This window comes from Clinocottus analis, unplaced genomic scaffold, assembly GCF_023055335.1.
Source record: "Clinocottus analis isolate CAN_PGR_092001 unplaced genomic scaffold, fCliAna1.0.p SCAF_2, whole genome shotgun sequence".
Taxonomy (NCBI): domain Eukaryota; kingdom Metazoa; phylum Chordata; class Actinopteri; order Perciformes; family Cottidae; genus Clinocottus; species Clinocottus analis.
The window spans coordinates 11,672,874-11,684,122 of record NW_027175931.1 but is presented as its reverse complement, the minus strand read 5'-3'; the positions used below and the strand labels follow the sequence as shown (position 1 = coordinate 11,684,122).

The following is an 11,249-nucleotide window of genomic DNA, read 5'->3' as shown; positions in this document are numbered from 1 at the left end:
AATACACACACAGACTTCTTTAACGCTCAAACTAATAGGACCCCAGAGAATTCTGCTTTGCTCGGCTGAGATGAGCTGCTGAAAATAAATAAAACTGTTTATTTTGATATAATTGTAGTTGGCTTCAGTTGTGATATTAACTTGAAAATATAAGTTACATCAAATTTGAACTACTTCTGTTTTTATTAGAATAAGGCTTCAAACACTGCGGCCATAGAATAAGGCTTTAAACACTGTGGCCATTCAGTTTTTGTATTAATAAACATTTTTAATAACTATTTGCCGGGACATTGTTTGGGTCAGACATGTTTTGCACCCGTTTACCTTCCCTAAATCAGCTCCTGTACTGCTTATATATCCCTGCTCAGTCAAATTTAGTCCCCGTCACCTGCTTTAATCCCATTATCTCATAAGAGCCTATATATGTACTGTATCCTTGATAATGACTTTCATCGAAGCCTGGCCTCAATAGTCCGCAGCCTGCTTTCTCTTTATTACCATCGTGCCATCAACTAGCTAATGCCAGATGAGGAGGAGCAATGAGTACTTGACTAATGACCTCAGTGACAGTGGGTGAAATGGAGCTACACTGCTAATGTCAATCCAAGCAAACTACTTCATCTAATATTAGGAGTAATTTACTGTTTTGTATGTCTCAAATGTTGTTGGACTGGTCTGTTCAGATATCATTTCATTTTATTTTTTAGAGGGAACCATAAGCTACGAGGACTTCGAGGTTGCAACATTAGCAATAACAGTCATTAGTGTTTTCTTGATTCATTCATATACATTTGAATAGGCGATACACACGTGTGAGATCTTTGTGATTTGATAGAAAAAATATTTATAGATCCGATCCCGATCCCTAGTTGCTTTTTTTTTTTATCACAAACAATAAACAGAATACCTACTCTTTGGTAAGATACATGAAATTAAGGTTAACCGAAGAGAATCATAAGAGTTTTTCTCACACAACTCTGCACTCTAACTCCCACACACAGTCATGTATCTGAAGACGAGGAGCAATCGTGTGGTGCCCAGCAGTGGTCAGAGGGCTGAAGCTCTGGTGCTGTGTTGTTGGCTTTGGAAAGGCATGTGTGCGGATGTCATAGACACTCTGTTTTCTCATTGTTGCTCTTTTGGTCCATCTGTTTGGCAGAACGTGCTTTAGCAGTGTTGGTGCATTACCAACTGGATGACAGATAGCTCACAATCATAGTGATCTTCAATATCGCAGGCACAAATGTGCACATGAAAATACATCCATAAACACTCATATACAGCATTAAAACACAAGCACGTTCACACACAATCACAGCATGCAAAATACCACAGACACTCTGGCATGCAAATACACAGTATCTCGTATGAACTTGTTGAGCATTAGATTCCCGATGAGAAAATAAGCCCTATCTTACCTTCCACGGCTGCTGTGAGTTCTCATATTTCCCAGTTTCTTGCCAATACACACTATCTGGTTTGTTTCACCTTTCAAGGCACTCATTCATCAGACCACTTGTTTATAAAAGCACTGCTGAAGTATCAGCGGATGTAGTTTCTTTGATTCTCTGGTTCATGACAGGAGTGGAGTATGATTATGCAAGAATTAAATGTGTGGCAATGTGCAATTAAGCCCATTTTTATGAAGGGAAAATAATGTCATAAGTAGAGAGTGCAAATGAGCTCCACACGAGCGCGCAAATCAAATAGTTGCGCCTGTAATTTACTTTGATGAGCACTTTTACAACACTCTGCGAGTAAAATCCCGGCTTGCAGGAGCAAAAGTTGCTCTCGCGAAATTTTAACCTGCTTGCTCTCGAAGCTTTAAACTGCGTTTGCGTGTCTGTTGCCTGCTCTTTCTCTAGGTTAGATTGTCTTTTTGACAGTAAGTGAGCGGACACAGTCACCATCATATTGTAAGACATAATTGTATATATATTGTGTTTATAAATATGTGTATATATATATATATATATATATATATATATATATATATATATATATATATATATATATATATATAATTATATATTTATATATATATATATATATATAATTGCAAACAATTCACCGCTGTAGTTTAAAGTAAAAGTTAAATTAAAATCTTAAGATATAAATCTTAACCTTTCAGTCAAACTGATACAATAAACAATAAATAATATACTATTAAAAATTGCTCGTTAGATCCTTAAAACCGAATTATTTCTCATGTTTAACCGCTACTGAGAAATCAGAGCCAGCGGATGATTTCAAAAAGGCAGGCAGCAGAGCACTGGCTTTTTAATTCGGTTGATTCTTGACAAACGGACCACAGATTTGATGCTTAAACTGATGCTTAAACTTCTCACCTGAAAACATCCTAAAATTACATTTTGTGACTCAACAGTATAGTATTTAGAGAATGTCAACTTTCAGTTGCGTTTTCTCATCCGCCATTGTTCCCCATTTGCTGGTGTGAAATGTATTCTGTTATCCAGCCAATCCGAAGACCGATGTAGAGATACGAGGTGACTGGGTCCGCCCACTTACTGTCAAAAAGAATAGAGAGAGAGCAGGCAACAGACACACGAGCACAGTTTAAAGCTTGCAGAGTGATGTAAAAGCCCTCGTCAAAGTAAATTACGCACGCAACTGTTTGATTTGCACGCTCGCGGGGAGCTCATTTGTGCTCTCTATTCAATTCATTAATTTGCCTTCATACATTTCACTGATTGTCCCCCCAATTACATTCAGTGCCTCCTTCTCTTTAGTATTCTCGTACTTTGTGCATACATTTGACTTAAAGCCTTTAACTTTCCTGGTGATGCAGCACTTTGTGGGAGCAATGCATTTTCAGCAAAACTCTCACTTTTACTTTTAAGTATGAATCATATCCACAAAATGTTGCAATGGTGTAATTCTTAGCAGAGAGAGAGAGAGAGAGAGAGAGAGAGAGAGAGTCATTCTGCAGTAGTCCAGACAGCTCAAAATAATGTGTTAAAGACCGCTGGGTATACATTCCTTATCTTGCCCCCTCAATCTCTCCTTTGCTCAAGCCCCGGTCTAAATATAATGCTGGCAGATATGTAACTGGCATTTATTAGTTCATAGATGCCACTCTGGGATAAATCTGGCAGTGAGGCTTCATACTGGTCAGGAGCGTTTTACATCAGCTTGACATTTGAAAAGAGCTGAGAGAGCAGCCTTGGACTCTTTGACCCCTGTTAGATCCCTGTTCTGACTGGTCCATGCAACCTTCCTAGAATGAAGCTCAGTTTCAGTGTTAAACCCATGCTAATCTCTGGCAATGCGACCCAATTACACATGGAACACAAGTCATTCAACACCCCACTGATTACGCACAATACCCCTGTGCATCACACCCTAAGAAAATACACACACCCGCATAGCTACGGCTGTCGAGATGCTTAACCAAGGCCGCAGGGTCATAAACACCTGAGGTTTTGGACCAGAGAACTGCAGGCTGCTCCCTCTTCACTCCCAGAAGGTTTGTGGCCTTGAAGGGTTGTGCTTAAGGCCATGGGGAGAGCTCTGTGTAGCTGTGTCATGGGCTTAGTGACTGATGGAAGGTCACCTAACAGCTTACTTGCAAGAACCTCAACAATTTGCTTAAAGTCTAGATTTGTGTGAGTGTACCCGTGTGTAACATGCTATACAAATACAATACATGCTATGTTGCTGAACTGATATTGTTTGAATCCTCAGGATATGAGCCAGTCATTGATGCCCTTTGGCAATATTGGCAGTACGGTCAGTAGATTCTTCTGCTGTTCAACTGTGTTATCGCATGAGATTGTCATTTAAATACTTTGAAAGTGCATGCTTTAACTTTATAACTCCAACTATGTGTCTAGAAGTGGTCAGTAAAAGGGTTACAGTGTATTCCTCTACATTATATCTCATCCAAGCCAACACAAGACTGCGTTATTTTTTTCATTACCACACAACACTCAGGCTGTAATTGGTATAGTAGTAACTATACTGAATGGAAAGAAATCTATGCAGGATAAAATACTATCTTCAACATGCTAAATAATGCAGCTACAAAATGTCATCTCCACAGACACAGTGTAACAAGGTAAGTAAAGTTACTTAAATATTGGCCAATTTTTGCCCAATTTTAGGATTTTCTTTTTACCGGTAGACGTGCACTCTATGGGCAGAAATGACAGTACAAGCAAAATGCATGATCCCTATGCAGTTTAATGGGGCATCAAGTTTAACTGTGCAACAAAGTGAATGTTACATTAATAATACACATTTACAGTAATAATTACAAATCATTTATTTAGGGAATATGTTAAATACACCCTACAATTAACTAACTCAAAAAAGCACACACATCGCTGATACATGTTATAAATAAATATTGTGGAAACACTGTGACCAGTGTAAGAAAGGACCAGTGAGTTGCTTTCTGAGAGTTGTATAATCTTGTATGTGTTGTCTTTAGGGTAAAATCCTCACACTTGACAATTGCTTTTGCAATACAAGCGTGAAGCTGTAGAGATCAGCAGCATCGGCCAGCTTGTCTTTTTTATGACTGCACCCTCATGTGAACAAATTTAGTATGCATGGTAAATGATGGCATCTCACTGCGACATGCATGACTGACTTGAGTCAAAGTCTTGAGGTAAACGTGGTACCTCAACTGTGACCTACATGAATGTAATTTATTGATTTATTGGGAAAATGTAAACATGGGTTTCAATGAATGGCAACTCAAAGTTTGAGTTGCCATCCTTTTGTATTGTGTGCTTTGCATTTATATAATAAAGACAATGATTCAATTGTGTTATTTATTCAAATAATACAGTTTACCTGGCTGTTAAATATTACAAACCAGAGTTTTTCCAGGTCATCTCATCTGTTAAATGTCCTGCAATAAAGCCATCGTAGTGAAATTCAAACAAATGTTTGCACAGAATCGAAGCATCCTGTGACCTTTACATTATCCATACATAAAAATAAACTACATAAAGACATATTCACATGCCTGACTTGACTAGCAGTTTGGCAATGCCTGTTATTAATCTATGTCACACAGGGCGAGGTGATACAATGTGAATGTCCTGGTTAAAGTGTCCCAGATGGAACACATGTAAGCCACATTTAGCTCACTGTACTCTGTGCTTGTATGTTTGTATACATGATGGAATCGTTTATGAGCTGATAATACCATGTGCATTGCATGCCCAACTATTCAACTCCACTGACCTTTTCTTTCCCCTTTGTGTTGGTGCAGGAAATGACTTGGGACCCTTTCAGCATGTTCGACAACATGATGTCCAGCAGGAGGAACAGGATGCAGGAGATGCAAAAAAACTTTGTGAGTTAAATTATGGTGTTGTCCTTGTGTTTTGCTGCGTTCTCAGACTGTTATTGCACATAAGCTGCAGCTGCTGAACAGTAATTGTTTGTGTGTTTCAGGAGAACATGTCCACCACAGATTCAAACACCCACTCGTTCAGCTCGTCATCAGTCATGACATATTCAAAGGTTGGAAATGAGCCTCCGAAGGTCTTCCAGGCGAGCTCATTCACACGCCGTGCCCCTGGAGGGGTAAGCTCTCCATCAGATGTCTGACTACATCATATCACAGTACATTAGAACACAGTTCAGTACATTGAGCTCAGGGAACTATATTTGTCTGTAGCTTTGTGATCATGTCGACGGCTTCACCATGGCCTTTCCTTGTAAGAACACTTTTCTCACAGCGGCATATGATGCATCTATCCCTTTTAAGGTGTGCCAGAAATCATGTTACAATACAGGTAGATCAAATCAAGCATTCTGATTGGTTGAGAGTGAGTCACGGGGGATAGTTTATTCAGACAATAAAGTACTGTACAGCCTGTTTATATTAACCGGCGTTCTATATCAGTGTGCACTCAAAATAACAGGTAGATTTAAATTGCGCGACCGTTAGTTGTCATTTCCAGCTTGACATTTACCAAACATGTGTAGCGGGGGTTTCTCTTGCGCCTATACTTTTTTTAATAATAAAATAACAACACGCCGCTCCGTTAGGTAAGACAAGACGGCAACCATAAAATAACAACACGCCGCTCCGTTAGGTAAGACAAGACGGCAACCACTTTTATTCTTGTCTCCCTCTTCACTCGAACAAATCCTTCTCTTTTTCTGTTTTCCCACCACAATAAAAGCCCGAGCTGTTTGCGTACACACTATAATAGCATACACGTTTCGTGTAAACTTTCATATTTTGGGGGGAATGACTTTCAATGAGAATGTCAGCGGTAAATAATGTGTGGTCCCTGTTCCTGCTGTATAGTCACACGTTGATACGGCTTATGATCAGGAGAGCAAACTAGTTAACGCTCTGAGAGAGTAGTTAACGCTCTGAGAGCAGACGAGCAGGGAGCGAGCGCAAAAAAAAGGAAACGAAGGTGAGGAACGAAAAGGGTTTGATCACAAAATAGTGCTCATTTCCAGTGAAAGATAATCACCGTCGTCAATTTCCCGACGTGAGGCAAGTTCTCTTAACATCATGGAGGGGGGAAATAACGGAGAAAAGACGGACAGAAGCAGCGAGAGCACGGAAACGTCCATTTGTAGAAGCAGATCGGCCTGGCAAACACTGAATGTTGCTGGCGAGTGTTGTGCTTTTATTACGGTGCGCCTTGTGTCACCTTGCTCTCACATTACGGCTGTCAGACTGAGTGGCGACTAGCTCATCTAGACGAAGAATAAAGCAGAAATATTCATTGGGTGCTCGTAGTGAAAAAAAATATATAAAACAAATAGCTATTCTTAACATATATATATATATATATATATATATATATATATATATATATATATATATATATATATATATATATATATACACACACACACACACATACATATATATATATATATATATATATATATATATATATATATATATATAAAGTGGAGGTATGCTGAAAAGATATTGTACATTTTGTAAAGCTGAGCGCTTTTTGGTTAAAACGCCTGAAAAGGGCCTCAGGCCATTAGTTATTCTGCATGCACAATACCAGGGCCCTCGAACAAGTACTCCTAAATGGAATGCAGCCATTCCTACTATTATTCGCTTCACTTGTGTTTTAATAGTCTGTCCAATTGTCTACTTTCTGACTAGACTCATTTCTGTCAGGAGTAAAGAAAATAAATAGGTCAAATTGATTTTTTTTTTTCTGGTTTTATCACCAGATCAAGGAGACCCAGCAAGCAGTTAAAGACTCTGAAAGCGGTCTGGAGAAGATGTCCATTGCTCACCACATCCAGGACCGGGGACATGTTGTTGAGAAGAAATACAACAAGAAAACAGGAGAGAAGGAGTTCAACCAGGACTTTCAGAATATGGATGAATGTATGTTAAAGTGATAGTCTGCTCTCAAACCCAGTGACGTGCAGTGAGGGTTGGAGTTGGGGAGGCACTGACTCCCAAGTCAGATTTACAAACATACAGTAGGATGCCAATAGGATAGGATGGGAGAATAGGAGAGAATAGGAGCGTTTGAATATGTTTCACGTCAGTGTCATCTGTAGCTGAAAAACCCGACTTAGAGAAGACCGGACCAGGCGCGACGGGGGCCGTTACCGTCCCGGACCCCGGTGCGACGCGGGCCGTTACCGCCACCTTCGGCCAAGCGGTCTTCAGACCGGCCCCGTTACCGGCCTCACACCGCCCCTTCTCTTTTCTTTTCCTCCGCAGAGTTTAGAAATTCAAATATGCTTAAATTCAGCGGGAACGCAATAAAAAAATAACACAAGCACACGATTATAAACGTATTTGTAATAAACGATAAAACTAAAATATAGCCAAAATGGCTATAATTTAATGGTTTGATTCTGCAAACTGACTTTTAAAGTTTTTTTTAGCAACCTATTCGTAATATGTCAAACACGTGGAGAGAATACGTTTCTGGTCCACGTAATAGTTCTGGGGGACCATAATTCGTAGGAGACGGGGTTGGTATGTTGCAGTATATCTTACTTTCACTGGCAAGTAATCCTCAAATCCTCCATTTTCCAGGGCGAGAAATGACAACTGCCAGCTAAACTAGCGTTGCATTTCTTGTTGTGGTCGTGGAGTTGTTTTTTCTTTCTTTTACACACTTTTAGAGTTCACCGGACAGCGGGCTCACTATCGCCCCCTTCCTTGAGGCACAGGTACTGTCTGCTTCACGGCAAGCATTTTCCCAGTGGATTTATGTCAGATCAATAAGATGTAAATATTACACACATACGTGAAATACATTACTAAACACCATGGAAATTAAGACGTATAATAAAGTGTCCTTAACCATCACATTGGAAACATACACAGAAATGGGAACAAGCACGCGCCATTTACACGCGCTTAATCCAGTTTGTGAGTGATTGCGCAATCCTCACCTCTCGTCTCCGTTGTATTTGAACAGGAAATACAGAATTTCCGTGATTTTGACAATGAAAATGGTGACAATACATTAGGAACAACACCAAAATCATAGTCAAGAGGACAAATATTACTACTTATGTTAGTTTATTATTTCCTTTCTTTTTCTTCTCATGATGACAGGGGAGGCACTGCCTCACCTGCCTCCCCTGACTGCACGTCACTGCTCAAACCTTAGAGTTATATAAATGTAGAGAGGGTATGGCCATATTTGTAGCTACAGTGATCCTTATAGTTTTGTTAATGGAATGATTAACCTTTTTTTTTTTTTTACAATATTAAAAAACAAGACACCATTGTAATGTTAGTTAAACAGTAAATATGTGGATAAAGTCAGTGAACCGGCCAGTTAAACACAACATGATTCTGCTGTAAGTGCCACTGTCTGCATATCTCTAGGCCACAAACAGAATATTACCTAAGTAATCTTGCTCCTCCTCCCCCAGCTGAAGCACAGTCTTTTGACAGTGAGTGGCAGCAGGAGGTGACCAAGTTTCAACCACCTGGCCCAATGCGTTCTCTAGAGACACCTCGACCCGATGAAGTTCACCAGGAAGCCCTCGCCGATTCTGAGCAGGAGCACAGGTCGGTATCACACTCTCAGACCATGTGTGGTGTTGAAGACAGGCTACAATCAAATGACAAACACTTGGAAGATGCTGACAGCAAACATACACAGTATCCTTTGTTAAGTATATTGTTATCATGTTGTGATACTGCTGTTGGTGTACAATTTGAACTGTGATTATTTACTATATGTTTTGTATTTTCCACAGCGACCAATTGAAGTGCAAGGCTGAGGGTAAAAGCAACATGAAAGGCTTAGGCTCGACAAAGCAGTGAAACATCTGTTGGTGTGCTTATTAAAGTCGTTCAAGAATCATGCAGTACACTTTGGGTGCTCTGTACCCCCTCTATCACACACACTGTGATCATATGCACAGAATCAGAAGGTACTGACCAAGATTTTGGAACATATATAAGACTATACATTTTCCAAAGCATATTAACAGTAGGATTTGAAACCCGCTGCAGATGACTGCCCCGTTACAGTGAACATTTTATGCTTTTTCCATGGGTCAAATTACTCCTTCGATCTCACTGTCAATATGTTGAAACTTCGCACAGCTCACACTTGAGTTTGAAAACATTAACACAAATAATAAGGAAGCTGTAGCGTGTTGACTGTTGAGCATGCAAACCAGCAGTGTAATCTTTTACCCGTATTAACTATCATTTATGCTTATAGAACATCACAATGAAGTTACAAGCGGGTCCTTAATCTTTCACAACAACCAGGAAACTAAAAAGGGTCATTAGTGTTTCTTTGGATTTATGGGTGGTAGGCATTACTTACATTATTACATATTAACAGTCCAGGAGCAATTAATTTATAGAATTTGGAATCAGATTCATCAAATGTATTTATGTATGGCATTGGGATGATGCCATCTGTTTTCCTCATTGCCACTTTCATAATGCAACAAGGCACACAATTTATTGACTTTTGGAAATCCACTAATGCACCTAGACAATGTTTAAATGGTCTTTTTGTAATTATTTTGTCCAGAACCTGGTGCTCTAAATATATGTATTTTATCTGCTGTAATCTTTGTAAAAAGAAAAATAAGACTTTTCCCTTTTTATATGTTACTTTGGTTTCTCGTTTTTCATTTGATGCTTTGTGCCGCGTAGCACGATATCTTAACAAGGCCTGGATTATTCTCAATAATTCTAATTTTGTTATTGTATATTTTTTCAAGCTTTAAAAATAAGTTGTCAACACAGATTATGATCTGAAATAAAAATATAAAGTTGAACCTGGTGTTTTTTTGTATCAATTAAACGGACATATAAGATTTCTAGTGTCCAATAGGATACTGGGTAAAAGACATTTTGAGCTGAATTAAAACAGATGGATCTTCACACTCCTATTAGGATTATTATTGATGTGTAACGTGTTGCAGCCTTTCCTCAGAGCATCGCTTCCACACAGTGATACGAAATCCTTCCAACAGGAGCTACTTAGTGTGCAGATCTGCATTTTATCAGTCCCAAGATAATTCAGCGTTTCAGTTAGTATAAATGAACAACTCTGTATGTTACTGTCGGCCAGCTGAGGGTTTGTGAGAGCTGAGCGTGTTTTGTGTTCTGTAGTGACCCACCGTACTATTTTTGGATCTAAGAACTTGTCAGTACCTCAGATTGATCTGAGATGTTGCACAGCTGCAGGCCCAGCAAGCTCCCCTCTCACGTGCCTGTGTATCAGACTTCATTAATCCCTTAGCTTCAACAAACAGATAGGAAGGGAACAAGGAAGAAAATATAGCGGAAGGATTCAAGTTCCAGACTCCTTAGTCTGTTAATCTAACATGGAAGGCAAATCATTCAAGAGAACTTCCCAAGGTGTTTTGTGGTCAAATAAGGGTAAGTGAGACTTGTAAAAAAAAAAGGAGAAAAAAAACTAGCATCTATTCAAAAATCCTTAAATGTTATTTAATAAGTCAACAAAATTTTATATATTCTATATTAAATAAGACACTGATGGCACAGTGCTGTGTATTACATTTTTTTTTTTTTAACCACAAACGCTTTGCTCTGTTTAGGGCGTAATTGGCAGAAGAAATATTTTGCTCTTTACAAACGCAGCGAGCAGGGAGTCAATGGAAAGAAGCCAGGATTTGGGGTGATGTGACGTCTGTTAAAACCGTGTTTTCTAAGTCTCAACCCTGCATAATGCATTATGATTTTCATGTCATATTATCATGAACACAAGACAGTGCACTGTTCAAGACCCAAAGCACATGTTGTTTAGCTA

General features: G+C 39.2%; 1 protein-coding gene across 2 annotated transcripts in view; it reads left to right on the top strand.

Annotated features, from left to right (window-relative positions):
* Nucleotides 1-9,314, top strand: part of mlf1 (myeloid leukemia factor 1) — a 14,576-nt gene extending 5,262 nt beyond the window's left edge. Inside the window, exons 3-8 of one of the 2 annotated variants that reach the window (XM_068585317.1) lie at nt 3,706-3,750; nt 5,246-5,329; nt 5,431-5,562; nt 7,201-7,360; nt 8,878-9,016; nt 9,208-9,314. In XM_068585317.1, the coding sequence (XP_068441418.1) occupies nt 3,706-3,750; nt 5,246-5,329; nt 5,431-5,562; nt 7,201-7,360; nt 8,878-9,016; nt 9,208-9,274 (627 nt within the window). In that variant the 3' untranslated portion in view covers nt 9,275-9,314. The remainder of the gene's footprint in view (nt 1-3,705; nt 3,751-5,245; nt 5,330-5,430; nt 5,563-7,200; nt 7,361-8,877; nt 9,017-9,207) is intronic. The other variant, XM_068585318.1, reaches the window with a different exon arrangement.
* Nucleotides 9,315-11,249: the final 1,935 nt, after the last annotated feature.